The sequence below is a fragment of the Diadema setosum genome, chromosome 22, assembly GCF_964275005.1.
Source record: "Diadema setosum chromosome 22, eeDiaSeto1, whole genome shotgun sequence".
Classification (NCBI taxonomy): Eukaryota; Metazoa; Echinodermata; class Echinoidea; order Diadematoida; family Diadematidae; genus Diadema; species Diadema setosum.
In genome coordinates, this window is record NC_092706.1 from 10851158 (window position 1) to 10876643 (window position 25486).

Consider the following 25486-nt stretch of genomic DNA (forward strand, 5'->3'; position numbering starts at 1 on the left):
TTGTGGCATCGTGTTTGATCTTCTACCAGGCACGCAATTTGAAATACGCAGCTTGTAATGAATATTGTTATAAAGCGTTTAGCTGCTATTTGTTTATCTTTATTTACAGGGAAACTACTAAGCAGAGCAAACAAGATTGCATACTTCCTCCTCCACAAGCTAGGGGGCAAGGAGCCGACTCTCAAGCCAGGAGACAGGGTAAGAAATTCTCCAGTCCTTTATACGTGTGCAGAACTTGTTTGCGTTCATCCGCAGCTTTCTTTCTCGTCACTTGCCTTGATAATGCTCTTGTCTTTCGGTTCTCCCTCTTTAGTTTTATTTTCATTGTCTGTGGCATGTTTGTTTGTCTGCTTTTGTGTCTTTTTCTTATCTTCCTTTCTCTCTTTCTCTCTCTTAAAGGCATAATTTACCTTTTGCAGATGAAACAAAAACCCAGCTTTAGTGCTTCAAAATAGTTCTTAGATGTGCATTAGGGATAGAAACAACCAATGTAAAAATTTGAAGCAGTATAATCGATGTTAAGTATTGTTAAATATACGAAATGTGATCAATAGTTGTAATAAAATTGTTTCTAGACTAAACCGTCTACAGTTATGGTTTAATGAGAAACACAGGGATATCTCCCTATATTTTAGGTTTTATTGCAAAATTTTTATATGATAGGATGTTTTGTGATACAACTGACCTACATAATGCATCAAATGTGATAATTTGAAAATTTTTAAAATCACTGTTCCCAAAGGTAAACTGTACCTTTAATTGCCCTCTCTTCAATGTCTCTTAGGGGAGAAGTCGGGTTGACATACAAATTGATGAAGATTGCATTTCCTGCTGTGAAAATGTAAAAGAAGTTTTTGTTCTATATTGTTTTTTTCTAGAAGATGTATGTCAAATCAGGCAAATGACTTCTGCACCATTTTTTTTTTCACAGTGTGCTGCATATACGAAAAGTGTATGGTCCATGTACATAATGCCGTGTCATTTATACCGTATACTGTTATTTATTTGTTTATCTCCTGTCTCCCTTCCCCACCCCTTACCCTGCCCCCCCCCCCCCCCCTCAAAACAGGTGGCACTAGTGTACCCCAACTCGGATCCAGCCGCCTTCATGTGTGCATTCTACGGGTGCCTCTTTGCTGGGATTGTACCAGTTGCAATAGATGTTCCTGTCACAAGAAAGGTAAGGTACCATAGTGTAGGAACATAGTAATTAGAAACTATCACAAAGTATATCTAGCAACCAATCATTTACAGTATCAGCTCATAAGGTCACAAATTTTTAATGTCTTTCAAGTAGAGCATCATCGCTTATAAAAAGAACTTGTAAGACTCAATCCTTTTCACGCTCTTGTGCCATGTCAATGTTACATGTATTTGTACGTTAAAGCTCATCTACAATCATGTAATGAATACCCTGAGCTGGGCCCTGGTACATAAAAGTTGAGATAAAGCATAATTCAAAGAATCAAACAAAAGTCTCTGAATACTCAAATTTTGAATGGCTGATACCCAACTAAGGTTTCATTTTTTGACTTAAGTTTGATTGCATCTTTTTATGTAACAGGGACCAGTAGTGATGATATGATATTGTCATGAATATGCATTTCTGTAAAGTAAGTATAACCTGTTCAGCTCATGTAGGGCAGGGGAAGATTCGAGACACTTGGGACTATGGCACTCGAGGGGAGGAGTAAAGTTTTTGTTGTTGTTACTTTGAAAAAGTTTGATATGGTGGTGATCCCTTTGGTGTCAGTGATGATACTTGTGTTGTTGAGTTGCGACCATCTTTTCATCTCCACCATTATGATATATATGTATTATCACTATGTTCAACATCCTTAGGGGTGCACCTTTACTAACATGTATATTGTCAGGGTAATGATGGTCACACAACTTTTCCCATTTCACATATTCATTCACACACTCCCTCTTGTCCACCAATAGGATGCCGGGAGCCAACAGATTGGCTTTCTGTTGGGCGGCTGCGGCATCTCTGTTGCCTTGACGACCAGTGCCTGTCTCAAGGAGCTCCCCAAGACGCAATCAGGGGAGGTGTCAAGGTTCAAAGGTGAGAGTGCATACAAAGACCTCTTTTTGCACAGTTTCTGAAATCTCGACGGCTTGATATGAACGAGTTGGGCAGGTTTCAGAGCAAGTGATATTTCAGAGCTCCCCGAGTCAGATATGAATGAGGCATTTCTTGTCTATGGAAAGCATGAGGTTTCATGGTGTGTTTCAAAGATTCTGTATGGGGATTTGTGATGGTGTGTTTAGGATTTTCACCACTTGACAAAATATAAGTAAATGAATGATGATGATAATAATGAAGATGATGATGACGATGATGATGATAATGAAGATGATGATGACGATGATGATGATAATAATGAAGATGATGATGACGATGATGATGACAACGATGATAATGATGATGATAAAGAACTTATTTCTTGTTTTCTTCAGGTTGGCCTAAATTGACCTGGTATGTGACGGAACATCTATCCAAGCCACAAAAGGACTGGCAGATTCCGCCCCGCCCTGCAGACGATGCTGCCGCATACATTGAGGTTAGTTTGACTCTATGGGTTTCAGGGAAAAAAAAATTATATAAAATTTACATCACTGGTTAAGGTACTGATTGAAATGGTTTGTGATGGCATACGTATGTTGCATTAGGAAATGTGTACGAGAAAAATACAGAGCTCTTTTAATATAATGATGAGACGTGCTGGTTCTGATATGCACTGGATACCTTCCATGATATTCTAATGCCATTTGTAAAGTCACAATCTGTATTCTGATGTTTTCTTTGTTGCTGGATGTTAATAAAAACATTTCCTTGTCAAGCAAATGTAATTCATTTTATATCATCCCTACTTACAGTACACAACAGATAACGAGGGGAGCGTAATGGGCGTAACGGTGCCGAGGAAGGCCATGCTGTACCACTGCCGGACACTGACCGTAGCATGCAGCTACGGGGAGGGGGAGACGATGGTGAACGTCCTCGACTTCAAGAGGGACGTTGGTCTGTGGCACAGTGTGCAGGCGGTGAGTACACTTTGGGCTCGGATTGGAAGGGCTTGGGATGGGGGTTAGGGGTCTTGGGTTGGGATCAGATGTGTTGAAGTATATGAAGAAGTCATCTCATCATGTGTCGTTTTTGAGGCTGGGTCATGGCCTGTGCAAAAGTGAAGCTGAATCAAGTTTACAATGAAAAAGGTCTGATTTCTGTTTGTGTGGGTTTGTTCCTGTGTTTGTTTGTTTGTTTGTGTGTATGTGTTTGTATCCTTCTGTTGGGGAACAGTAGCAAGGAGAAGGCATTTTTTTTTTTCATTAGGGTATGGGGATTTGTGTTAGTGTTTTTAACATGGAGGAGTCAGGAAACCTTCCTTTTCCTTTTGGTGACATTTTGAAGTGCTTGTTTATACATAAAATACTGCATTAATCACATTGCTTAAACATTGGTCGTGATGTGATACATGTTATAAATCAAAACAGTGGAATTCCCTGTTGGAAAGAGAGAAAGCAGAGATACTATTAATGATCAGAACTGAAATGAACGTGTAATACATTCTGTTGGAAAATCTAAAGTCACCCTCCTAAAATTTGTTTTTCCTTCCAGAGTATCTTCAATGGGATGCAGGTCTACTTCGTGCCCTACTCCCTAATGAAGGTGAACCCTGCCTCATGGATGCATGTTGTTACCAAGTACAAAGGTCAGTATAGCTGCATACACACATACGGGTTCATGGTTTATTTGCCATTGTTCACACACGCTGTACGGGACAAATTATTGCAATGTTTCAACAACAACAACAAAAAGAGAGAAAAACAAAAGAAGACAAATCGACAGTGACCAGAATAGTATCCTGGGTATCCGAGTGTGGCAGGTGGCATTGTGGGATTGAAAACCTCAAGTTTCTCTTTGCATACCACTCACACACGAACTGCTCACAACAAATAATCACGATGTCTTTTGAAAAGACAAGCAGGATTGATTTTGGCATTGCGATGTGTAATTGGGGATAGTTTCTCAGTATTGTATATGTACACACACAAAATATTATTTTTTGCGTCATGTTGCAGAACTCAAATTTCAATCATCATTAACTGGAGATGTGTGACCAGTGCTAGCATTGCAAATCAGATGTTAAGAGTGATAAAACTTTCAAACTTAATCGTTTAGTGGAAAAAAAAAAAAAAAAAACATTTTGTTTATATATACGGACTGTACTTTGGTTCGGTTAGGAATCCAGTATGCAAAGTTGTAGGAATGATTGTTAAATTCTTTGCACATGCAAATCTGTGAAATTTAGATAAAAATCTTCATTGTCTTAACAAAGTGATGTTACTCTAGTCCCAACAGTACTTTGCGGATATATGCCATCAAGTGTGAATGAGTTTATTTTGTCAATATAACTAATGTGCAACAAACAAAAAGCATTATGTTCAAGAATGCATGCAGTAGATGCAAAAGTTACCGGATTTTTGTTTTGCTCATATGTCTGTTTGTTTGTTTGTTTGTTTGTTTTTTTCTCCAGCCACTCTTGCCATTGTGAAGTCACGTGACATGCACTGGGGTCTCATGGCTCAGAAGGAACACAAGGGAATCAATCTGAACACACTCAGGATGCTACTGGTAGCTGACGGAGCAAACCCTTGTGAGTGACACTCTGGTCTGACAGTTTCTGCTTCTTATTTCTTTCCTTTCTTTCTTTTATTTTGGTGTTTTCTTTCATTCTTTTTTAAGATTCTTGTTAGTCTGTTTTTGTTTATTTTATTTGTCTTTTCTTTTGCTTTCTTTGTGTTTTCTTACTAGTCTTGCTCTATTTTTGTATTTTTTTTTATTCATAATTTGTCCCTCTCCCCAATTTGTTGTTGTACAATACATTTCCTCTGAAGAATTTACTTTTTTCCATATTCACCAAGAGAAAGAAGAAAATACTGTATATTCTCCTATCTTTTAAGATTCTAGGACAATCCTCTACCTTGTTGGAGCTTATCTAGAGCCCTGTCTGATAATAGCAATGATTGCTGTAATGAAATCTGCTTTCTGCCCGAAGATATGCAGTTGATTGTCAGAGGCATCTTTAAAATAATGCTATTATGTCACCTTTGTTGATGTTGCTTGTTTGTTTGTCCCAGATTTTTAATAATTCTCTGCCCACTCTTGATTATTTGTGTGTTGTGTTTGTTTTCCACCCCATCTACCTTTCCAGGGTCATTATCATCATGTGATGCCTTCCTCAACACGTTCCAGAGCAAAGGACTCAAACCAGAAGTCCTCTGTCCCTGTGCGTGTGCAACAGAAGCTTTGACAGTGTCAATACGAAGGTACAGTCAAGTTTACCATGCCTTGTTTATTCTCTGATTCTTAACAGGTTCTGGTTTTTTTTCATGATGTTTCTCTCTGCTTCTTTGTCTTTTCTCACTCTAAATCTATCTTTCTCTCCCTTCATCCCTCATTTTCACTACTCTGCTTGTCCTTTTGGCTTGCTTGCTTTCTTTTGCTTTCTTTCTTTCTCATTCTCTCTTCCCACTTTCGCTTTTTTTCTCCCTTCTTTCCTTCCTTTCTCTCATTCTTGCTTTCTTTGCAGTCAGCTACAAGGGCAGTCAAAATGTCTCATTTGTGAAATGTCAGCGATGATGAGAAAAGGATTACAGTAATGATGATGATAGTGACAGTGGTAGTAGTTGTTATGATGGTGATGATTATAGTTATGGTGATGATGATGGTAATGATAGTGATGATGATGATGATGATGATGACAATGGTAATGATGATGATGATGATGGTTATGTAGGTGATGGTGATGATGGTAGTGGTTGTGATGATGACAATGATAGTGATGTTGATGATGATGGTAGCGATAGTGATGATGATGATGATGATAATGATGATGATGGTAGTGATGGTGATTATGATGGTAACGGTGATGGTTGTAATGATGATGAAGATGATGAGGGGGAGTACACCAAAGGCTGAAGATTTTAGTTACAGGGCTTACTTTGTGATGTTGCCTGTCACCTGCTGTTGGACCTATGTCCAGACATCTTTCATTGTCTGTATTGCTCCGAGAATAGGGGGCATTATGGATTTAATGTCAAGCAGAAAGGTAAATGTGCAGAGGAGATGGAGGGTTTGATCCCATGACTTGAAGATCAGGAGTCTAGCATCTTTATCTTTATGGCCACTAAATATCCAGACCTCCACACAGTCAATGTAATATCATCATGATATACAGAGATGAAGATGGAAAATGAGCATCACACTTTATGAAAACTTGACAGGGCATCAATATTTATAGGATTAAGGTACAAAGTGATGATGATGCATGTATGTTAGATATGAATATTTATTAATTTTGATTTGCTTCTCCCTGAATCAGGCCCGGGAAGACCGGTATGACAGCATCTGGGCGGGGCGTGCTGTCCATGGCTGGTCTTAGCTACGGTGTGGTGAGAGTGGATACAGATGACAAGCTCACATCGCTGACGCTACAAGATGTGGGCGTGGTCATGCCAGGAGGTGAGATGATTGGCAGATATACATGGTGTTGCTTGTTGGAGTCAAAAGGACATAACTGCTATTAGCCACCAACTGATTAAAATCACTTAAGAACAGCAAGGCTGTAACTGCACTCCTGAATCATTGAAGCTGCATATGATACACGTATTATGACTGAAATAAGCACAGCATCACTGCAGAGCAAGGAGGATGTAAATACACTGTCGTGGTCAATCCAGCTGCATTCTACCAGTTATTTTTGTGTAGTCATTCCTGAAAGGAAAAGAAATGAAATTTAACAACTCCATAAAGGTTTTCCTTCCCAATTCAATTTTAGTTTCAATTTAGATCAAATTTTATTTCCAGTACCTCAAATTCTTTCAAATACAACAATTATCAAAAAAAAGAGAAAAAAAAAAGAATGGAGATCAATACAAAATATATGAACATGAATAGATATCATATCTGTTCAGCTTGGAATGAAACTTTTATAATGAAAGTTACTGAATGCCATCTTGAATGTGGGGTGGAGTTACTGTTTGTATTTTCAGAGTTCAAATTGTTGAGCTAAACTCTCCTAAAACCTCATCTTCTTATTTTGTATCCTTTGAAAACCAGCTGCCATGGTTGTTGTGAAGATCGACGGGCCACCTGTTCTGTGCAAGACAGACGAGATCGGAGAGCTGTGCGTGGCTTCGGAGTCAGTGGGTGGATCCTTCTGGGGTCTGAAGGGGAAGACTAATGCCACATTCAATGTGAGTGTCACTCAAAAAAAACTCTATATTACATTGCCTGCACATATGACAATTTCTCTTTTAGGATCTTACGCATTCTGTCCTGAATGGTGTCAGAGGCCTCATTTTGTTCTTTGTCTATCAAATGAGAGAACATCTCATTGGTGTCTCAGTACAGGCTAAATCAGGCTATCAGGTGCGATCCCTTCTGTGATTTTTAGCAAGTTTTCCTGCCATGAATTGATGGATAAATTATTAATGTCATAGCATCCTGTAAAGTCAGCTAAGGTTATGCACCTCTTCAGATGCCAGATTGATGATTTTATCTTAGTTTTCCAGTGTAGATTAAAAATTCCATTCTCTTTTAATCTGAGGAAAGTGAAGATAATTGTACGTGTACATGTAGCGTAGAAGTACTGTTACGCTTTCATTATAAAATGGTTACATGGATCCTAATCAAATGATTGGCTGAGAGCTGTCACATAACCAGTCTTTCATTTTGCCTTAACACCCAAATTTCCTTTTCACTGGTTATTAGTGTACTGATGAGAGCTACTAACAACTACTTGTGTGCTCTCAGTTGCATTGCATTGAGAACATTGAATGATGCCTGTTGATAATCTTCACCTGTGATTGGTCCCCTCTCTCTGTCAGGTGACTGCGCTTGGGGAGTATGAGCAGCCAATCAGCGAACAGCACTTTGTGAAGACAGGTCTCCTCGGCTTCCTAGGGCCGGTGAGTTTTACAAGAACCCAAAGTGGAAGAGCTGTGGCTTGCATACCATAATGACCTTTTCACAAGCCTCACTTTTTTGCCAAACTGTCCGTGCAGTATTCGTTGGAAATTATGTTTCTGTTGGGAAATACGATGTATGGATTCTACCAGCGGTTGAATTCCAAGTTGAATATGAAAACAGTTGTAGTTCTAAACTGTGAGATGTGCTTGTTCTTTATTGTTGTACAAAATGTAGTAGCACATACGATTAAGCCAATAATCAGAATGTTTTATAAGGTAATTTATAAAATAATTGTCACTTGTTGTATGAATGTTTGATGAAAAACAATATGTGGTGTCATATAATGCAATTTTATCTCCAAGAAAACATAACTAATAAGAGTTCTTTATTCATGTATGTATGTATGTATATGTGTGTGTTAGCTGTTAGCCTGGTCCCACATGCTTCATTTCACGTCAGTATCAATTAGTCAGTTAGTCCTGACATCATCACGTAGTCTTTACAAGCCAAGTGTGTATCTGTCGTTGTAGGGAGGTCTGGTTTTCGTCTGCGGCAAGGTGGATGGTCTCATGATTGTCAGCGGGCGGAGACACAACACGGACGACATCATTGCAACGGTACTGGCCGTGGAGCCCCTCAAATTCATCTACAGAGGGCGGTATGCCATCTTTGCTATTTTTTGTTTGTGTGTGTGTGTGTATGTTTGATTGAAATGTACACAGTTTTGACTAGAATGAACATAAAAAATTAGGCATTACAGCTGCTCTATCAGATTTCTATTTTGTTTTATAGTTCACCATAATCTAGTGGTCATTTACAGTACTAGCTGTTATATATTGATATGTGCTTGTATTAACAAAAAGAATGCAAAATAATTGCTGACAATCAGGTACCATATGAGAGTGTTCATGTGAACTTACATATAGATTATGATGCAGAGGTTTTCTTCTTGCTTACAATTTCAGGACATCATTAGTTTGATTACTAGAATTGCGGTGTGCTCATAGTTTTATTGAAACATGTATTCAAATGTGAATTGTGTCGTTAGACCATTGTGTTCTGAAACGGGAAACTTTTGCAGTTTATTAATCGACAGCATCACAAGGTTATGCAAAGGCTTAATTGTTTCCTTATTTTCAATTTTCTGTTTCAGAATCGGCGTCTTCTCCATCAAAGTTCTCAAAGATGAGAGGATAATCATCATTGCAGAGCAGAGACCAGAAGCTACAGAGGAAGAGGTACATTAAACTACAAATTAAAAGAGAATAAAAAGAGAAGAAACACCCTTATACATGAAGAATGGTACCTCCCTTCCCAACTTCCTGCAATGTGGGCATTGGAAAGATTCCCAGTAGAAGAAGGTGTCGGCAAGTCAGGCAGTTGACCTGTTGGTGTTAGAAGACTGGAAGATTTCATGCTGCCATTGTTAAGAGATTGGATTCGCATGATTGTTGATCCTCAAATTCATTATTTTTAGTCAAAGTGAAGTTACTGGTTATGCAATGGCAGACAGTAGGAAAGAGAAGAACGAACCAGACATACCTATATAGCTGCAAATGATATGAAATATATTTTTAGTTGTGTCATGATGTCAGAGGGTATGATATTTTCATGCTGTTCATGCTCACTGTGCCTTCAGTAATGTTTTACTTATCTGGTAGTAAACTCACTGATATCTCTTTCCATATATGGTGCTCATCTCTGATGCTTCCATTTTCTGTGCACCCTCCCTCTGCAGTGCTTCCAGTGGATGAGCCGAGTACTACAGGCTGTGGATAGTATCCACCAGGTGGGCGTCTACTGTCTGGCACTGGTCCCTCCAAACTCCCTTCCCAAGGTGAGCTTCTCCCTGCATCAACATCATAATGATGATGATGGTGGTGATGATGATAATGATGATGATAGTGATGATGATGATAGTGATGATGATGGTGATGACAGTGGTGGTGATGATGATGGTGATGGTGATGGTGATGGTGATGGTGATGGTGATGGTGATGGTGATAGTGATGGTGATTGCGATGATAGTGATGATGGTGATGATGATGGTGATGGTAATAGTGATGGTGATTGCGATGATAGTGATGATGATGGTGACGATGATAGTGATGATGATGATGGTGATAGTGATGATGATGATGATGGTGATAGTGATGGTGATTGTGATGATAGTGCTGCTGCTGATGATGATGATGGTGATAGTGATGATAATGATGGTGATAATGGTGATGATGATGATGATGGTGATGATGATAGTGATGACGATGACAATGATGATGATAGTAATGATGATGGTGATGGTGATAGTGATGGTGATTGTGATGATAGTGGTGATGATGGTGGTGATGACGATAATGATGATAGTGGTGATAGTGATGGTGATTGTGGTGATAGTGCTGATGATGATGATGATGATGATGGTGATAGTGATGGTGATTGTGATGATAGTGCTGATGATGATGATGATGATGATGATGATTGTGATGATGATGGTGATAGTGATGGTGATTGTGATGATAGTGATGATAATGATGATGATGATGATGATGGTGATGATTATAATGATGATATGATAGTTATGGGCCTCAGCTTGGCAGAGGAGTACCAGAAGACATGTTACAGACAGGTAGTTTCTGTGTCTTTTTTGAAAATCATCTGTTTGTTTGTCTCTCTGTTTTCCAGACACCCCTCGGAGGCATCCACCTGTCTGAAACCAAACAAAGGTTTATCTCAGGAGCCCTACACCCAACCAACGTACTCATGTGTCCACACACGTAAGTCGCTTCTCACATGGACCACAGCACACTTTTGTCATGTATGTATGAACCATGGTCACAAATTATGGTTTTAGATTTAGAATGGGTCACAGTATGCTGGACAGCAAGAAGTATGTATGTGCATATAAAGTGTCTTAACTTTGTCTTGAAATAATTCTTACATTTAATATCTATCAAAGAACTCTTTTTAAAAAGTTGCTGTCAAGCAACTTTAGGCAGAGCATGCAAAATTGATTAAATCTCCATTTTAAGTAAAGGTAGATTTATTTTCAGGCCAAGTACATTCTACAAAGCTTTTGTGATTTTCTTAAATGTACATCTACTACACAAACTACAGCCACTACATAAGGTATCAATAGACAATTTCTGATTTTTCAAATTTATGAAATTCTTCCGTCGAGATGTTTTCATTGCAACTGATTGACAAATTGCCCTACATCGACGTAAATAAGCACTGAATTGATCAGTGTTTTAGTAGTAGCTATGATAAAAATAATCATGGGCGTACATACTCGAGCAGGATTCGAACCTACGACCTCCTGATCGCCGGACAGGCGTCATCTCCACTAGACCACCGAGCTTTCGCCCGACAGCAAGTGTTGGTTCTAATCCTTATAGCATGCAGCGGGTACAGCTTTGTTATTCAAATTTATGAAATTCTTCCGTCGAGATGTTTTCATTGCAACTGATTGACAAATTGCCCTACATCGACGTAAATAAGCACTGAATTGATCAGTGTTTTAGTAGTAGCCATGATAAAAATAATCATGGGCGTACATACTCGAGCAGGATTCGAACCTACGACCTCCTGATCGCCGGACAGGCGTCATCTCCACTAGACCACCGAGCTTTCGCCCGACAACAAGTGTTGGTTCTAATCCTTATAGCATGCAGCGGGTACAGCTTTGTTATTCAAATTTATGAAATTCTTCCGTCGAGATGTTTTCATTGCAACTGATTGACAAATTGCCCTACATCGACGTAAATAAGCACTGAATTGATCAGTGTTTTAGTAGTAGCCATGATAAAAATAATCATGGGCGTACATACTCGAGCAGGATTCGAACCTACGACCTCCTGATCGCCGGACAGGCGTCATCTCCACTAGACCACCGAGCTTTCGCCCGACAGCAAGTGTTGGTTCTATTCTATTTACGTCGATGTAGGGCAATTTGTCAATCAGTTGCAATGAAAACATCTCGACGGAAGAATTTCATAAATTTGAATAACAAAGCTGTACCCGCTGCATGCTATAAGGATTAGAACCAACACTTGCTGTCGGGCGAAAGCTCGGTGGTCTAGTGGAGATGACGCCTGTCCGGCGATCAGGAGGTCGTAGGTTCGAATCCTGCTCGAGTATGTACGCCCATGATTATTTTTATCATGGCTACTACTAAAACACTGATCAATTCAGTGCTTATTTACGTCGATGTAGGGCAATTTGTCAATCAGTTGCAATGAAAACATCTCGACGGAAGTATTTCATAAATTTGAATAACAAAGCTGTACCCGCTGCATGCTATAAGGATTAGAACCAACACTTGCTGTCGGGCGAAAGCTCGGTGGTCTAGTGGAGATGACGCCTGTCCGGCGATCAGGAGGTCGTAGGTTCGAATCCTGCTCGAGTATGTACGCCCATGATTATTTTTATCATGGCTACTACTAAAACACTGATCAATTCAGTGCTTATTTACGTCGATGTAGGGCAGTTTGTCAATCAGTTGCAATTTCTGATTTCTTGTGTAGTTCTCAGTGAATTGGTAATCTTTATTTCAGTAATGTACATTTTTTTTCCACAGCTGTGTGACGAATCTTCCAAAGCCAAGGATAAAGCCAACGGATGTGGGACCCGCCTCCGTCATGATGGGTAACCTTGTTGCTGGGTCCCGCATCGCGGGAGCGTCAGGGAGGGAGATCGGTACGTGGGACGACGACGGTGACACGTCAAGAAAGGTGGGTGTGGTCAGGCTTCTCGCGGCGTCATTCCGGTCCGATGCCAAGCTGTTTGCGATTCTTTGTCTGCGCAGACAACAACCAATTAGAATCGTCTTTCCATGGTCATGAAACCTTAAATTCAATCAATATGATTGAACATATGTCATGAGGAATTGTACATGTATACTGTATGTGGAGATAACAACCAATCAAAATCGTCTTTCTGTGATCATAAAACTTCACATCAAATCAATATGATTGAAAAATATGTCAGAATGGATGGCAAACTTTGCCTTGTTACAAGTAGCACATACAAATTAAGAGGTGATAGTCTCTTGTGATGTTACCATGTGTTTGTTTTTAGACCTACTTTGTACCAGTGGTGCATGTAGATTTTTTAGCGTATCATGTTGCTGGAATCCTTTGTATCACCAGCTAGTGTGTCTTGTAATGAGTTCAGGTTGGTGCCATTTTTTCCACCAATTAGCAATAGGGTGAGAATTCCATTTTCTGAAATCTCTTCAAATCAAACACTCCTTGGATGCAGTCAGTGAAATTGGCTGCATCATCAAAAATAGAGATAGGGCTTTCTGACTATCAGGTACATGAGAGCTGCTGAGCTTCTCCTCTTTTGAAAACCTTTTCTCTGTGAGGAGTCCAAGATTTCAAGGATAGTTAGGTATTCAGCTTAACCACCGAGTCTTGCCAGATACTTTGCTTATTTCCTCATCAAAAATTAGGACAAGTACAATGAATAAATCACATTGTTGTAGAAGGACATGAAGTATCTTAACTCTTATGCTGGTCCTAATAAAACTTCAAAGCTTTTCACTCCACAGTAACTTGAAGTATGCCGTGAAATTAAGAATATCTCTCTTGTTCCATCAATCATGAGTATAACCTTGGACCGGTCCTTCAAGGGTTAATCCACATCCCGCATCTCTTCCTCTCCTCCTCCTCCTAACTCCAGAACCAATTCCTGGCAGAAGTCCTCCAGTGGCGAGCTCAGAGCACCCCAGACCACGTCCTCTTCTCGCTGCTCAACAACAAAGTAAGCATCCACCCCAAGTTAATTCTCTTTATTGGTGGAAGAAGATGACTGGCAGGATGGGGGGTGGGGGTAATGGAGAGGGATTAATTATGGCAAAGTTGATATTCTGATTGTCTTTTATGAGTAGTTTGCACAGAATAATATGTGTCACGCAAAGTGTTGGCATTTCCACATACTAGACAGCTCTAGCCTCTCAGCTTTCCAGAACGTTGGTCGTAGGATAGTTACTTTCATGTATCCACATTTCTGTATCACCATACTTCTTGTGCAGCATGTGTCAATCCCAAAATGAAGCCAGGCTTGACTGTTGAGCATAAAGAAAGTAATTGCAGGAAATTTGCATCATTAGAGTAGTAATGAGTTTCACACAGGAACAAATGATTGCCGGAAATTGCTTCATTTAGAGGATATCTGTAATGTATAGTCCCTTTCATGCACCACTTACGACCAGGATATAATCTTGACAGAAAATGGGGGGGGGGGGGGGGTAGGGATGCCAGAGACTTAACCACCTGCCTCTGTGTGCTTACCATGAGAAGGTCTGTCAAAATTAGGTTTGCTTATTGCATTTACTACAGGACATCCGCTGTCGTTCAAGATCACTGTCTTGTAATAGACACCGTTGCGTGTGTGAGGGAATGATTTAAAACATGGCCCACCTTCGTAGGGTGAAATTCAGACATTGTTGCAGAAATGGAGCACTTTGATAATGGTGTTACAAACATGAGTGTAATGAGAAGATACGGATAAGCAAAACAAAGACTAATCAATAGAGGACTATCTGAAAAATGTGCACGTAAGAAAAAGATGGCACAAACAATTTAAAACATCACAAATTGTTTCATCTCCAGTCAACGTATGTTGGCCAGAAGATATGGTGTAAGTGGCATTGTGATTTTGTTGTACAGGAGGGCTTGACAAAATGGCAGAAAATTGGCTGGTGGGCTAGGGACGAGGTTGTCAGTGTTAAAGGCTTACCCTCATGCCTTCCATGAAATTCCATCTTCGACAATTCTTACGTGTGTGATGTCTCATGTTTTCTTGTTCCCCGCATGTTGACGTTTATTAGTACGTAACCTGGGGGGAAGGACCTAAAGAGATAAAGAAAGTAATAATGCATACTAACATTACTCTATGTCTCTGTAACCTCTGACCCCCAAGGGTCAAGTGGGCGTGACCCTGAACTGCAGCCAGCTGCACAAGCGGGCGGAGCGGGTGGCCGTACTACTACAGGACAAGGGGAAGGTCAACTCGGGTGACCACGTGGCCCTCATCTACCCACCAGGCCTGGACCTGATCGTGGCGTTCTACGGTTGTCTCTATGTTGGTGAGTTCTCAGTTGGAGAATCTGGAGTAGTGATGCCTCAAAGTGAAATCTGTGTTTTTAAAATGTTGCTAGGGAAACCATCAGCACACAGTAAATCATGAAAGTAAGATATCAGTCAAAACATGTGTCGTTTCTATCATCACATGAAAGAAAACCAAAGTATGCGAGTCATAATAAAAGCACTACTCACAGTTTTCTGGACAATATGATAAACAATACATTTGTTGTTGTTGTTGTTGTTGTTGTTGTTGTTGTTGTTGTTGTTGTTGTTGTTGTTGTTGTTGTTGTTGTTGTTGTTGTTGTTGTTGTTGTTGTTGTTGTTGTTGTTGTTGTTGTTGTTGTTGTTGTTGTTGTTGTTGTTGTTGTTGTTGTTGTTGTTGTTGTTGTTGTTGTTGTTGTTGTTGTTGTTTTTGTTGTTGTTGTTGTTGCTTAGATAGAATAAAGATTTCGTGATAGCCCCACACCTGCATATCTATGTTGGGTTGGGGGATTTTTAGGTGTATGATATTGAATATGTTCCAGCACTACATGTATGTTATTGAATTGACAAACCTACAATGATAAAAAAATGTGCGGGTATTTTTGTTTGCAATCATCAAGAACAAAGTGCAACCAATAAAAAAAAGAAAAAAAAAATTAATTTCCCTTACCAGGGATATTCACCTTTGTAACACGAAAATCAGTATAATCGGAGAAGGGTAGAACATACTCTAATCTTGCAGTGAACAGATAGTCACATGGTGACATTTAGATCACAAGATGCTATATGCCAACTCTGTGTGCTGTATTTCCACAGGGGCTGTTCCCGTGACGGTACGTCCTCCCCATGCTCAGAGTCTGGTGACCACCCTGCCAACGGTCAGAATGGTGGTGGAGGTCAGTAAGTCCGTGGTGGTCCTCTCCACGGCAACCATCATCAAGCTCCTCAAGTCAAAGGTCAGAGTTCACAGCTAGGAGATGAGTTCATAAATGAGAGATAGATATTTAGAGAGAGAGAGAGAGGGTGGGAAGGAGTTCAGCTCAGATGATTGTGTGATTTGCAGTGTACTCTCAGATGGTACATGTAATTCTAACAGTCTTTTGAAAAGCATGCTGTAATGTTATGAAGTTCTGTGTTAGTCTAAACTGAACCGTAGACATTGTACCCTAGTAGCATCATAGCACTTTTGAAAACATCCTTTGTGTGTGTATGTGTGTAAAAGTGTCTGTTTGTGTAATTGTGGGTTTGTGCGTATGTATGTGTGTGTTTTTGTGTTTCAGACAGGACAGGCAGGGACGGTGTGATGTATTGTAGAGAGAGAAGAAAAATAAACAGAAATTGTTGAAATTGGAGTTGTCACATTCTTATGTTTGTTTGTTTTTTTATTTCAATGAACAGCACATTAGAATTTCTAAGGTAATTATCATGGTCCTCCAAAATCAAGACCCATTTCCAAATAAGTGTAATATTCTTCCAACGCCTTATGAAGCAAAGTTATTTCATGACCACATAAATGACAGTTTCCTTTTTTCGAAAATTAGATACCTGAGCATTGATTAAAGAATAAATATCCTCGTAAGAGTGCAACAGCATGTGTAAAATTCACAGGTTGAAGTCACTTTGTAAGTTTCACCTGTCAATCTTGCTCCCACCGCCCATCAAAATCCAGGAGGCCATGGGTACTGTGGACGTCAAGACGTGGCCGCCTCTCCTCGACACCGACGACCTTCCAAAGAAGAAGCTTCCGGGGATCTACCGAGCCCCTACTGCCGAGATGCTCTGCTTCCTAGACTTCAGCGTCTCCACCACCGGCATGCTGGCCGGGGTTAAGGTTGGTATTGGTTTGTGTTTCTCTTTGCTGTTTGGATGGGTGGTGGTGGAAGGGGGGGGGGGGGGGGAGTAGCACATTGTCATGGAAAGAAGGTTTTGATAGACTATGTGACTGGTGTGTATAATGATGATCTCGATGAGTGTGTTGGGATCAATGTTGATGATTAGTCAAGATATCCGTTATCAGACACCCAACTTGATTACAAATGATGTGATGTCTCTTATGTAACAGATGATGCTGATGCTGATGCTCCTGTAGAGGAAAATGGTGATGATGATATTGATGACGATGACCACAGCCGTGATGGTGAAGATGATTTGGAAGTAGAAGTGTTGATTATGATAATGAATGATGATGATGATGATGATGATGATGATGATGATGATGGAGATGGTGATGATGGTGGTGATTGCGATGAAAATGTTGATGATGATGATGAAAACCATAGCAGAGACTGTGAATATGGTTTTGAAGGTGTTATGGTAGTGTTAGTGATTATAAGGATTGATGATGATGATGATGATGACGACGACTATAATAGCAATGATGATTTTGATGCTGGTGATGATGATGATGATAAATACCACAACAGTGACAGTGAAATGGCATGGAAGTGGTAGTGTCGGTGATTATGATGAGTGGTGATCATGGTGACTTGATGTGGTATGGTGATGATGATGATGATGATGGTGATGATGTGGGAAATAGTAGGGGCAACAGTGATGGCAATGGTGCTGACAGTGACAACAATGATAATGATGATGATTGTAATAATGAGGGAAATGTCTTAGAGATGGTGATGCTGATGAAAGTGGTGTGGGTATGATGGCGATGATGATAGGAATGATAATGAACACCAGTAATTATAAATAGTAGAGTCAATCTGCGAAACATGCCACAGTCAAGTAACATATCGAGATAAATTCTGTTTCCACAGACAATGTCAGTTCTTGTTGCTCATCGTTGTCCTTTTGTTTTGTCTCATGTTTGTGTGATTCCACCAGATGTCCCATGCTGCAGCCAGCGCCGTGTGCCGCGCCCAGAAGTTCGCCTGTGAGCTGTACCCATCCAGAGTGGTGTGCCTGTGTCTGGACCCCTACTGTGGCCTGGGATTCGTCCTGTGGGTTCTCAGCAGGTGAGTTGGCTAGCGGGGAGTCACTGTGAGATAGGGGATTAGGCTCAAGACTCAAAGCAGGAGATACCAAGATAGATCTCTGCACATTGTTACATCCATGAACAAGATCTGGTGGCAATATTTTCAGGTGTTGTTGAATTTGCGGCCCAACAGTGATTCATGAAATTCGCTAGAATTAAACCCTCATGAAAGTATCAGCTCTTACAGTACATGTATTGTACTCACGTTGACTGTATGTGTTGTGTCTGTGTAAATAATAGTGTTTCATTATACACCTTATGCTTGGATCTGAAGACTTATTGGTTGCATAGAGAGGAGTTTATTATTGAAATATATCTCAAGATTTTCAGTTACACAGGGCTGCAAGTCAAGCCGTTCAAGTTTTGCATTTGTAGAGTTATCATCATTGTGCATTTGTAGAGTTATCATCATTGTTATCATTACCATCGTTACCGGGCATTTAAATACTATAACATATCACAGTGCCTGCACTTCATGCAAAAGATAAGTCCTTATGTAACATTTTTCTTGTTTGCTTTGACTCCAGTGTGTACTCTGGGCACCAGTCCATCCTCATCCCGCCAACAGAGATTGAGACAAACCCTGCCCTCTGGCTAACGGCTCTCAGTCAGCACAAAGGTAATTGGATTGTTTGCCCTTTCATCATCACACAGTTTTTAAAACACACAGGCTTTCAGTGATGAGTGTTTGGCAAATAGTACCTTCTCTTTTGCTAACTTTTTTTCTCTTCCAGTGGAGGAATGTTGAACCCATTTTGATATCTGTCCGTCCTTTCCGCTTCACTGTGCCAACAAAGAAGTCTCTCTTACAGTGACACAAGTGCAGTACTCTCTGTGTCTCTTCAAATATGTGTCTGTGTATGTATCTATCTATGAATCAATCCAGGTTTCTATCTATCTATCTATCTGTCCATCTATCTATCTATCTATCTATCTATCTACCTATCTGTCTACTGTACGAGCTGAAATTTTCGCGTACAGATATTTTCGCGAATTGGTCCTTCGGGGACATTTTCGCATGTTGTTAATTTCACGGTTGCGAGGGTCTAACTGAACTTACTTATTTGCGCGTTGTTATTTTCGCGTGTTGTTATTTTCTCGATTCAAAGGCGATTCGCGAAATTCGCGAAAATAAAACCACCGCAAAAATTTCAGCTCGTACAGTATCTATCTACCTACCTACCTACAATGTACCTACAAATTTGTATCTGTTTATCTACCTATCTATCTACTATCTACACAATGTATCTACCTATCTCTATCTATCTACCTATCTATCTATCTATCTACCTATCTCTCTATCTAATTGCCTATCTATCTGTCTATCTGTCTGTATGTGTCTATTTGTCTGTCTCATACTCTATATCTCTCTTCTTTTTTTCTCTCACTTTACTCATTTACGATGCAATATATGAGACTAGATCGTATTGATGCTTGAAAATATTCTGACGTATTGGCTTACATGAAGCATAATGTGTGGGACTGCGTGAATGACATTTGTTTCTCTTGTTCCTTTCTGGCAGTACGAGACACCTTCTGCTCCTACTCGGTGATGGAAGTGTGCACCAAGGGACTAGGTCAGAGCATCGGAACACTGAAGGTAATCGACCAATATCTCCCTGTTGTTGTACATTTAAGTTACTTTTCTGTTGTTAAACTCTGGTAGTACAGATGCTTTGTCCTATTGTTGATTGTGGTGCACAGAATTTGCGGGGGGTGGGGGTGGGTGGGGAGGGGTTATGTGTCTGTCTGTCTTTGCATCATAGATGCTCTGTCCACAATCTAGGCAGTCACAGTCCTGTTGAAGCAAAATTCCCAATTTGAAACATTTACTTGCTCTCCTGTGCAATTTGCATTGAGTCGATCTGTTTTTGTTTTTTTGTTTGTTTTTTTTATACAATGTACATATATGAATTTTGTTGTGATATGAACAGCAGTGAAAGGCTTTTGAACTGATGTGAGTGCTTACTGTCGGCCAAACCTATTTTTGAAGGGAGATCAAAAAGCTTGTGTGATTTAGAGTGTAGCCAATAAGTTTCTGTTGATACATGTATGTTACAAGATCTAAATCCATTAACCTGTTGAGGACGGGCTGATTTTGCTACAACACGCATTTCCCATAGACACTTGCCCGAGTATAGTCGGGACTCGTCCTCAACGGGTTAATATCAAGTTTTCAGTAGTACTTTTGAGGGGTTGTTTCTAGGAAAGAAACTATCTTCTGGCTTCTATACTAATCTGTCATTTCGGAGAATTTTCAGTGTGAAATACAATTCTCAAACTTGCAAGATTTTTGAAAGTGGCCGTTTTTTATGCTGCTGCAAAGATGACATACTTTTAATTTTTGTCATGTTTTGTCTTGAATCCCACTATGATAAATGATACGCCGGTGGCAGAAGAGTTGTGATGAAGAAATACTGTACGAGGTGAAATTTTCGCGTACAAATATTTTCGCGAATTGCTACTAGGAGGACATTTTCACGTGTTGTTAATTTCGCGGTTGCGAGGTCTAACTGTACTTATCTATTCGCACGTTGTTATTTTCGCGTGTTGTTATTTTCTTGGTTCAAAGGCGATTCGCGAAATTCGCGAAAATAAAACCACCGCGAAAATTTCAGCTCGTACAGTAGTGTGAGGGGGTAATTGTTTGTTGTTATGGAGTCAATACCTTTGTGAAGTTCAGGAGCGGATGTTGCAGAGTCATATGATGATTTTCTGCTTGTTGTTGTTGTTCACAGGCGAGAGGCATCTCACTGTCGGCCGTCCGCTACTGCGTCATCGTCGCTGAGGAGAGACCCAGGGTGGCGCTCTCCAACTCATTCTCCAAACTCTTCTCCAGCCTGGGGCTCTCGCCGCGGGCCGTCAGCACGTCGTTCGGTTGCCGCGTCAATATGGCCATCGCGCTGCAGGTAACACAATCATCCATCAATGCCGCATGTCCGATTATTTTTGTTTTCAACGTGATGTTAGAAAAAGAAAAAATCTAATCTGTAAGAAATGCCACCCTTGAAATGGAGATCTTCGTCTGTGTGTATTAGTAAAATGCATCAAAACATAACATCGTAACTTTCATTCATTGCTTCTAGATAAAGAATCAAATTATACACCATGGTAGTTTGTGTTGTCAAATCGTCTGTCAGTGTGTTTTGTACAGCATGTGTTAAGTAACCTTATGTTTTATTGTGCTTTTGTCCTTTATGTGTTTACTGTCAAAATATTCACACTTAGGATCACAGGCATGTGCATTTATCTCAACATTTCATTCTTTAATCCTTATCATCTGAAGTGAGAGTTACTCTGATGTTTTCAGACGTGAAAAAGTATATTAACTGGTATTAGATTTGCTGAGATAGAATAGTTTGCATGCAATTGTCTGAGTTGACATTGAGTAGATATATGTGGTTCGTCTGTTGCATGACTGCTTTGATTTCTGATGTGGAAAAAAACAACAAATGATGCCAGTATGAATATCAGTAACAACAGATATCAAAAGAAACATGGATACACATTCACAACTTGATACATTCACCTCACCTGAGTCAACATACACAGGAGCAGAGAAATCGACTTCCATACATCGCATGCGCCTTGCACACATCGCATGCGCCTTGCACACAGTTTCAATGCATACACAGAGTTAGCGGAAATTTCAGAGACCTCAAGTTATTGATGAATGCAAGCATGATTATTGGATGCTAAGACATCGATCGCTGATGATGTGCGCCCTCGGAGTTTTAATGATCTTTGACCTTTCTTCCCTTTACTCTTACGACTTAGACCTTTGGAATAAGCACACAGGCAAGTTCAGCCGCAAGTCTCGTAATTAAATTAGGGTATTGACGGACTGAGAGGTATGATCAGCTGCGTTGAAACCCTTTCTTAACGTCTTGCTCGCACCAATGCGTTGAACCGATGCGTTTCCATTTCAATGTGAATACTTGAGAAACAAGTGTACATTATTCGGGGAGTACACAACTTGAATACAGTGTATTCAGTTACAACAAAGTAAAAATTCGGGCCTCAGCATTATCCACCCTATGTTTTTGGGGGGATTTTTTATAGTTTATTTGTTTGGTTATAATGAAATTTTGATATGACGAAAGAAAACTGCCGGTCCTAAGGACTTGGTTATAATGGGAGTCCACTTTACAACGTGAAATGACATCAATATGACTATGTTGCGTTGCCTGTGCGATTAGGGGAAACAAATCAACAACGTCAAGAACGTCAAGAAATTGTTGACATCTATTACTCTCGTTAGAAATTTCAAATTTCCCACTGCATCTCCATTTAGATTCTCCTCAGCGAACCAACATTGAGAAGATATTGCAGAGACATTGAAATCAAATGAAATAATCTGAAGAAATCTTGATATGGCAACGGATCCGTCAAAAATGCATTGAGATTATAATGCATGCATCGTCGGCCGCTGATATTAACACGCATTCTGCGACAAAAGCTGCATGCATTTGAATCAATCTGGTACCTAAACTGACATCAAAATGAAAGCTCTGAAGTGAATCAAAGAAGGAAATCTCAAACTGAACTCCCAGTGGAATCACATCAACCATAGATATTTTTGGTCAGCTGTCACTGGTTGTAAACCATCGTTGTCTCCGTTTCTGGTCTGGAAAGAGGTGAAGAAAATAAAATTTCAATTCAATTCAATTCAATAATGGTTTTATTTCAATAGCATTGCAGTCGGTGACTGAATTGCACAATGTTACAATAAAATAAAAAAAAAATACACTTGTAGATTTCAGGAATATCCAGTTTGGCCGCAAACTTTGGAAGACTCGGTGACAGCTGGCCAGGTAGCACAGATCAGGCAGCATGAGACAGACAGATAGACAGACACACAGTCACAAACACACACACACACACACACATGCATTTAACACAATCACAGACATACCTTACAATGTATCTGCATGCAACGTGTTGATTTGCGGGCATTAGTCGACATCGCAGGGAGTTGAACCACATTGCAATGATCAAGCATTTGCGTTTTTCGATATTAGTGTCTATTGTACGTATGTGACTGTATTGACACAGTATTTCCCCAGCTTTTACTAAGATGTGTGGACATACAAACTGTTGGTGATTTGCTGTTGATGTAAATATCGACTGACACAAGGAATGTTGTGAGAAATAGCATGAGCAAAAATCTGGAGTTTCTTGTTGTGTCGACATACATGTATGCAAGTTTTTGTCGACGTACGTGATGTTGACATGGGGGACAATTACTGTATATTTATATTTTTCGCATTTGTCATTTCCAGGGTGCATCCAGTCCCGATCCAACGACTGTCTATGTCGACACGAGGGCGCTGAGGAACGACAGAGTGACCATCGTAGAGAAAGGGAGCCCTCACAGTCTGTGTGTCATGGAGTCGGGAAAGGTCAGTGGCACCATCGGTCACCATAGTGCTCATTGTCCAAAACGATGTCAGAACTTACACGGATGTGAAGGGATGGGACTGCTCCAGAATAAGGAGAGAAAATGGGCAACATACAAAGCTGATTAAAGATTGTGGGCATACAACATGTACATCCCACCGGAGTATGCATGCCCGTGATATTTTTTATCATAGCTATTAATAAAACACAATGAATATAAATCAGTGTGTATTTACGTCGACAAAGGGCAGTCTGTCAGTCAGTTACAAATAAAGGTTTAACATTGACAGCATAAGACGCATGTGTGATGTAAACATTTGAGAAATTCCCCTTCCTTGTTTCTACAGATCTTGCCTGGTGTCAAAGTGGTCATTGCTCATCCAGAGACCATGGGACAGTGTGCCGACTCGCATCTTGGAGAGGTGAGGACGGAGAGGAGTACTGTATACGCCAAATATTTCGCAAGGCTTTTATTTTCGCGAAGATTGCGAGTCAGGTGCTATTCACGAATTAAAAGACACATGAAGATACAATGTATTGCCTGAGGTCCCGACATGAATGTGATGTGCACACATGCATTTCTCCATTCTGTACTGTACTCCACGACTGTGAATTTATCCACTCACGAAATTGTCGGGTAGTCCAGATTCGCGAAAGTTTAGACGAGCTAAATATTTGGTGTATGCAATAGTTGATGTTGGTGGTAAAGTGGTGGTAATTATTTCTTGGGGCTATAGCGATGGTAGTAGGTGTTGTAGTGGTAATAGTTTTAGCAGTTGGTGTTGGACATATACTACGTGGTGGTAGAGTGTTCAAGAGAGTGAGGACTGAGTTGATACTGTGGTATGGTGAAAGTGATGGTAGTTGTCGTGGAAGTAATAATGATGGAAGTTACTGCAGGAGCAAGTGTGGTACTGGGGGTAAGAGTTGGTAGTGGGTGTGGTATGTACATGTAAGTAGTTGTGAGAGGCTCTGAAAGTAGTGGTTTTGTACTGTGATTATGTTGGGGTTAGATGTAGTTTGCAGTAATATGTGTGAACGATGTAGTGGAATGCAGTATCATTATTGGAAGAGCACAGGAAGTTGTTTTACCAGTGATTACAAGTCTGTGTAGTTGCAACATTGTCTCCAAAATGTTGTGACTTGTATGAAGGCAAGACATTGCCAGTAATCATCCCATTTTACATTTGGGTTCATTTTTCATCACCTCCGCAGATCTGGGTGAGCTCCCCCCACAATTCCTGCGGCTACTTCACGATATACGGCGACGATTCACTACACAACGACCACTTCAGTGCCCAGCTCTCCACCGGGGAAACGAGGGCGACATTCGCCCGCACTGGTTACCTCGGCTTCTTGAAGCGGACGGACCTGACGCAGGCCGATGGAGGTAAAGAACTCCCTGTCCTGAATAGTTTTTTCATCATAGACCACTTTACTAACATCGATATCATGCAAACCTTTTGACCATAGTTTGACCAGACAGTTAGATAGCTTGCCCAAGGCTTGCAAAGCAAGCATTGTCACAAATAATCCATACACACCGGGTTCCAAGTACTAAAATAGAAACACATCAATTGAATAGCTTCGTACTTGATCCTCTGTGAAAATATTTGATTTCCTATGTGTAAATACCACTGTAGGCATATTTTGTCATCTTGAAGCACTTTCTCAACTTTACCACATATACTTGAAGAGGTTTTAATTAATGAAAATGATAATCATAGACAAGTAAGATTTTCTTGTCCATATTTTTCTGAGGATAACACTGAAATTATCACCTCATCTCTGATAACAATTTACAAATGTGCAAGAAAAGTGAAAGCTGTCTCTCCCATCTTGCTTAGTTGTATTCATTTGAAGTGAATGTCTTTCAACAAAATCTTTGTAAGAGACAGTGGTGAGTGATAAAGATGATGTTGGATGTACTCATGCTCAAATGTCAGCATTATGAATGTTCTTGATTTTTTTTTTTTTTTTTTTTTGGGGGGGGGGGGCTGTAATTTTTCTCATCAATGTATTTGATATTTTACAATTAATGTACCACCG

The 25486-nt window shown here is 40.1% G+C and overlaps 1 protein-coding gene across 1 annotated transcript in view; it reads left to right on the forward strand.

Annotated features, from left to right (window-relative positions):
- LOC140245362 (disco-interacting protein 2 homolog C-like) overlaps window positions 1-25486 on the forward strand; it is a 180750-nt gene that overhangs the window by 154233 nt on the left and 1031 nt on the right. The window contains exons 10-36 of the mRNA XM_072324940.1: window positions 110-198; window positions 1070-1180; window positions 1945-2068; window positions 2464-2567; window positions 2884-3051; window positions 3626-3719; window positions 4545-4664; window positions 5223-5337; window positions 6393-6532; window positions 7130-7266; window positions 7900-7980; window positions 8512-8639; window positions 9135-9219; window positions 9720-9818; window positions 10664-10755; window positions 12558-12711; window positions 13664-13744; window positions 14906-15071; window positions 15868-16007; window positions 16721-16882; window positions 17887-18017; window positions 18565-18656; window positions 19561-19637; window positions 20776-20946; window positions 23320-23439; window positions 23785-23859; window positions 24653-24827. Of these exons, the coding sequence (XP_072181041.1) occupies window positions 110-198; window positions 1070-1180; window positions 1945-2068; window positions 2464-2567; window positions 2884-3051; window positions 3626-3719; window positions 4545-4664; window positions 5223-5337; window positions 6393-6532; window positions 7130-7266; window positions 7900-7980; window positions 8512-8639; window positions 9135-9219; window positions 9720-9818; window positions 10664-10755; window positions 12558-12711; window positions 13664-13744; window positions 14906-15071; window positions 15868-16007; window positions 16721-16882; window positions 17887-18017; window positions 18565-18656; window positions 19561-19637; window positions 20776-20946; window positions 23320-23439; window positions 23785-23859; window positions 24653-24827 (3231 nt within the window). The remainder of the gene's footprint in view (window positions 1-109; window positions 199-1069; window positions 1181-1944; window positions 2069-2463; window positions 2568-2883; window positions 3052-3625; window positions 3720-4544; window positions 4665-5222; window positions 5338-6392; window positions 6533-7129; window positions 7267-7899; window positions 7981-8511; window positions 8640-9134; window positions 9220-9719; window positions 9819-10663; window positions 10756-12557; window positions 12712-13663; window positions 13745-14905; window positions 15072-15867; window positions 16008-16720; window positions 16883-17886; window positions 18018-18564; window positions 18657-19560; window positions 19638-20775; window positions 20947-23319; window positions 23440-23784; window positions 23860-24652; window positions 24828-25486) is intronic.